Here is a 6,000-nt window from a genome sequence, read left to right as displayed (position 1 = left end):
CCTGCTCATTTAAACAGCTCTCCCAAGTACAGAGTGTTGGCTGGCTTTTGTGAGTAGCGGTAAGAGCAGCAAAACTCCTGGTAATCTCTGCAGGAAGTTATTGTTATTTATTTTAAATTGATGTGTTACAAACCAGATAAAGATAGAGCGGCGTTTGTGATGCTTGGTTCCTCTAAACCGCTCAGAGGTCAGTGCAGGTTATTCAGCAGCATTTCACCAGCACTGTCATCTTCATATCCATAGGAAAGCCTATTCAGTTCTGTTTTATTCTATGTCATCTGACATGCTTGTCCAAACAGTTTTGGTTTATTGAATATTACCAGTAAAGTAAGAGCGCCCTCTTCAGTCTGTGAGACTACACTGCAGATCTTTTCAGCTTCAGAACACAAGGGATGCTGCACATACAGTATGAAGCATTTGAGGCACCCATTAAATTTGGATTTATGAAAATAAAATCAAGTTATCAGACAGCGAACATTGGGTCAATTACACTCAGAACTCAAGCACTGGTTTATTGCATGTATTTATTGTCCAGGTACCTTTAAATGGTTCCCATGCTAGTTAGTGAACAGAAACAGGTCCCGGGCTGAATGTGCTGACTGGGTTGTGGTTGATGTCAATTCAAGTTGTACATATTTACATGGAGAAAAACAAAAGTGAAAATGTCAAACATTAAAGAAGAAAAAAAAAGTCTAAACAAAAAATATAAAGCAAGTCCCTGGTATTTATGTCCCCACATCTGTCTGAAAGTCATACTGCAGACATCATTAGCATAGAAATAAAGGCACTCTGATATTTTTAATATACATTTCATTGATTTTAAATAAGGGAGGTTTAATTTTGGGCCGTTCACAGTAAGAATCATAACAGATTTGATATTCTATATTTCAAAACAAATAAACAGTGAAAATCAAGATAACATATACAATATTTTACTTGCTCATATAATCATAAATGTATAATTTAACATACAAAGGACCCCGGATGCAAGTACACTAAATATATTAAACTGATTCAAGTAAGGACTCTAAAAAAACAAAACAAAAAACAAAAAACAAAATCCAACATCTCAAAAAGGGAGATATTGCTTATGCTGGGTTCCTATGCAATAACACATATGGTGCAGCACTCTGGTTTCAAGGTCCCCTCACTGCCAATTATTCCATAACGAAAAGGCTTTTATTATAGCGCAATCCTCACTATAGACTCCAGCACAATGATAAGGTACAGGGGGATCATAGCGGCCTTGAATCTTAACGCCTTGTAGCTTCTCTAGCTGACTGTACCACAACATGTATTTACATTTAAATTTGTACTATTCCAGTGCAAAAGTGTTTCCATTGCCAAATGGAGGGGAGGGGGGGATATAAATTGGGTGGTGCATCTATTCAGTGCTGGACACAACAATAAGAAGATCTAAACTTGCTACGAGCTTCATGAAGCTCAATGTCTGATAGTCATAACACGATGCATCAGAAAACTGAAAGCATATAAACCTTCCATTTTAGTTTCAACATTTTCATGATAACAAATAAGTGCTGCCACACACAATGAAGAGGAATATCAGCGTGAAAGGGGGATTCAAGAGCGTGCCTACAGTACACACCATTTACTTTTTTCTCTTTGGTGTCATCTGATCATTTGCACTAAACAATACATTCCTGCCAGGCACAAAATGTAGCTGTGATAAGCTAGTTAAGGCTACAGATTAGCGATCAGTTCTTAACGCAGCCCATGCAACTAAGTAGTGATTAAAAGTTTAAGAACAAAAGTGTCAAAGCTGGAAAGAAACAAACAAAAAACTTGATGTAAACATAATAGCAACATTTCAGTGCTCTGTTAGCCCTCATCAGCTCCCAGGGATAAAATCAAAGTTACATGGCTGGACCCTCCTATAGAATGACTGTTGAATAGTAGAGCACTTAGAGCATGTTTAAATATGTGATCTTTCATTGCACAAAAAAAAACTTTGACAGCATTCTCATGACATTCACTGGCCTTCTCATTCAAATGCTGTGATATGACCTCTGATGAATGGGGTCATGGCCACAGTGCACTGTAGGAACAGAAACTCTACAGATAGAAAAGCTGCTCCTCTCTTTCATAAGGAAACACTAACCCCTAATGCTGAAGGCAGAACTTGACTTTAGTGTAATTTAGTGGCAAATCTGGCCTCCTGAGTGTAAACGCTATGCAAATTTGAAACTGATTTTTTTTTTTTTAAATTAGTCAAATTAGTCATCCACAATTTGGATTAATCATCAGAAGTGTAAAACCTTGGCCTCAACCCAACTGAAATATCAGCCTGATGAATTAAATAAAGAGATAATTACCAAACCATTTAATAGCTTCATTACTATCAGTATTTTTCTGATGGTACTTGTTTACTGAGTTAATTAACATAAATGGCCAATGTGGTCTTGGAATTTAGGCAACAAAATTATAAACCAACTTGCATAGATATTCACCTTGCAACTTCCAATCCTATCTCTTTTGTTTTGTTTCTTTTTTTACATTATTATTGCATCTACTGTGTTATTCCAAGGCAATTCTCTCAAAACTTCATCTGGGTTGGCTCGCAAACATAAATACAGCCGTCCGCTATGGTTAAATGCAGTTTACACCAAATGACCAGCAAAACAGAACAACCTGTGCTATCAACACAGACAGCACTACACTAAATATCAACCGTTTGAAACTTATGATGTTTAATTAATGTCAGAGAGGAACTGACTCCGCACTTAAGTTTGCACTGATTTACTGGACTGCATTAGTGTTTCTAATGTGTTGTATTCTGAATCCATTAAAATACCTCTGCAAAATTTCAGCCTTAAAAATTACAATAATAAAAAAAAAACATTATCTGCCTAAACATCTGTTGTAAGACACTGGGCTGCTGTGCTGGATCACTGTACAGGACTTTCTATTTTCCTGGTCACTCGTGTTTGTAGAAAATTCATGTAGCAGTTTACGTTAAGACATAGTCGGCAGTGTATCATACAACTAAAATGCAGCCTGACAAAATGCATGTTAGGTAAAGTATTAAAAGCACACACAATAGAGTCCAAAGCGCTCTTGCCATGAATGTGGGGAGGGGGGGGGGTTCACACAAACAAAAATCAGCCCTAGAAAGGATTTTGATCGTCTTCAACATGAGTGACAGTCCTGCTTCAATAGGACTCAAAATGATGATCATTTTAAATACTTAAATAGATATAAAATTTTGTTATCTTTTAACACAAACTGTACACATCTGGTACGAATACATATAAAAATTACAAGTGTGGTTACTTTAGAAAGGACACCTTCTGATGCATCATATCAAAAATATGTAGCTTTTAGTAGCACTTTTGTTCTTCATGTTTCTAATAAACTTTACAATGCTACATTACACTCCAAAGAAGTGAAGGAGGTCCTTTTTTTTTCCTTCTAGTCCAATTTCACTGCAGTGGTTCTGTCAAGCCTAAGAAGTCACAAGTCATGCCGACCGCTTTGCTCTTCAACTCTAGATCCACTTCTGTTGTCTCACTTTCTCTTCAGATCCTCCGGTTTTCAATCCTAAGTCACTTCCACTTTGCCATCCAATCGCTCCTCGGTCTAAGATGCGCCGGCTTTTCAACACTTTCCTCTTCAACATGCACACTTCAGTCAATTTTTTCAACTTTTCCGATAATCTTCTCCTCAAAGATGGGCAAGATAGCATCATCTTCGCGTACCTCTTCAAACACCACCCCGCAGTCAAACTCATCGCTTACCTTCTTGAAATAATACCTAAAAAGGGAGGAAAAAAAGGGGAAAAAGTTAACTTCTCCAGCTTAGGTCTTTTCCTTGCATATTTATTGTTAAATATTAAAACAGGTGCTATATGTTGGGAGTCCCAAAGCATATTGTGTTACAGAAAATACAATCATACCTGCTAATAACTAAAGCATGAATCCTTAATTTTAGCAGTGACACAGACTATACAGACAAAAGTATTCCGAAAGATCTCTTTAGTATTGAAATCAGGTGTGGTATGGGGCTGATTTTCAGGGGTTGGGCTCAGCCTCTTACTTCCAATGAAGGGAAATCTTAATGCTTGAGCATCCCAAGACATTTTGGACAATGCTGTGCTTCCAACTTTGTGGCAACAGTTTGAAGTCCCTTTTCTATTCCAGCATGACTGTGGCCCAGTGCACAAAGCAAAGCTCCATAAAGACATGGTTGGATGAGCTTGGTGTAGAAAAACTTGACATCCAACATCTTTGGGTTGAACTGGAACAGAGATTGTGAGCCAGGACTTTTGGTCCAACATCGGTGTCTGACCTCACTGCATGAATGGGTAAAAATTCCCACAGAAACACTTCAGAATCGTATGGTCTTCCCAGAAGAGTGGAAGCTGTTATAGCTGCAAAGCTGTCTGTGTATTTAGAATGCAATGTTGTTAAAGTCCCTGTTGGGGTAATTGTCAGGTGTCCCAATACTTTTGTCTATATAGTGCATCTCTAGAGAAATGATCACAGAAATCATAAAGACAAACAATAAATTTTACCTGTAATTTCCTCTCTTTGTTAGCAGTTCTTTGAACTGGCCCAGTGTGACGACCCTCCCTTTGACAGACGTCCTGTAAGGAATCAGCTCCTCACAGAAGTAATACGCAACAGTAATGTTTTCACACGGCGGTTTTTTAGTGGCTTTATGTCTGCAGATAGAAAAGAGAGAGGAAATAAAAATTAGAAAACCTGAAACTTTCCCTTTATTAAAATGTTCATGAGGATTTGAGTGTGCTTTTCACATTACACAGTACTATACAAAGAACTGAACAGCAAGTCAACATGTAATGATCAGGACTGTTACTAATGACAGGAAGTCAAGACGTTTACATAACCTCACAGGATAAACTTGGCTTAACTGAAGGCAGGTTTTATTCTATACTTTGCATCTTTAAAGTTTTTCAATCAATATGTGCAATTACAGGGAGCAAGTGAAGACAGTAATTATATGGGCTAACGTCCTCTTGTTTTCTGGTTCCCATGCTGGCAGGCTGAATGAAGTTTTAAATGAGGTGGACGTAAAGTGTCTGAGATTCAGATTAGAACACAACACTGGACAAAAAGCATTGTCTTTCAATAATCAGCTCTGGTGGAAACAAGGCTGAGGCTATGTAAGGTTAGCTTATTACGGACAGAGAACAAAAGAAAATGACAAACACCATTTCAGCAGGATGTAAAGGTGAGAAGAACACAAATGAACTGAAGTGGAGCTAGAAAGCACAAGCAACAGAAAAAGAGCAGATGTCGCAGCACAGAGGTTTTGCTGTTTTCTCTGGGGTAAAATAGATCCAGACAAAAGTATGTCAGCAGTGTAACGGTTAATGCAACGATTCTGGAGACCAATATTCAGAGTTTTAACACCAATATTCAGTACTAATTCAGCATCACTCGCAGCTGAGTGATGTCAGTGGATGTCAATTAGTCATCATTACATTATTGTCATCAACATTACTGTGGATGAACATTTACATAACATTACATTAATATGTCCTCTACCAGAGGCCTACAGGCAGGAAGTGGCCAGTTCTACACGACAGGATATTATGGTAATGGTGGAAATCCAGATTAGATGCAGCAGCGGCTGCGACTGACAGCTCACAGAGGCAAATAAGGTACTTTAAAGCCCTCCATCAGCACCCGACTGCCACATTTTGCGTCAGAAAAAGCACTTTTATCTGAGTCACAACTCAGTCGAATGAACTCACAGATATATTTTTAAATTCAGGGTGACTTGCACTTCTCCAGCACAGAACTCAAGTCCATAAACCCACTAAGAAATTACAGACAACAGATACGGATAAATTGCACAAATTACTAGTAGCTCATCCTCTATTTTTCAGCTATCCTTCCGATATTTTCCAAGCTTGGGAGTACTGAAAGGTTCAGTCAGTCATGATCCATGCACACGCCACTCAAGTTCTGAAGCTCAGTCCTCACGGCTTTGACTGGATGCGTCATCCACTGGCCG

General features: G+C 38.4%; 1 protein-coding gene across 7 annotated transcripts in view; it reads right to left on the bottom strand.

The window, feature by feature from the left end:
- Positions 1-486: 486 nt before the first annotated feature.
- Positions 487-6,000, bottom strand: part of axin1 (axin 1) — a 31,123-nt gene continuing 25,609 nt past the window's right edge. For all 7 annotated transcript variants that reach the window (XM_046415405.1, XM_046415404.1, XM_046415403.1 and 4 more), the window contains 2 exons: positions 4,532-4,681; positions 487-3,771 (listed from right to left, as the gene is read on the bottom strand). In XM_046415405.1, coding sequence (XP_046271361.1) covers positions 3,645-3,771; positions 4,532-4,681 — 277 coding nt within the window. In that variant the 3' untranslated portion in view covers positions 487-3,644. The remainder of the gene's footprint in view (positions 3,772-4,531; positions 4,682-6,000) is intronic.

Source organism: Scatophagus argus, chromosome 16 (genome assembly GCF_020382885.2).
Source record: "Scatophagus argus isolate fScaArg1 chromosome 16, fScaArg1.pri, whole genome shotgun sequence".
NCBI lineage: Eukaryota > Metazoa > Chordata > Actinopteri > Scatophagidae > Scatophagus > Scatophagus argus.
Note: the sequence above shows the minus strand (reverse complement) of the source record. Positions and strands in the feature narration are given on the sequence as shown.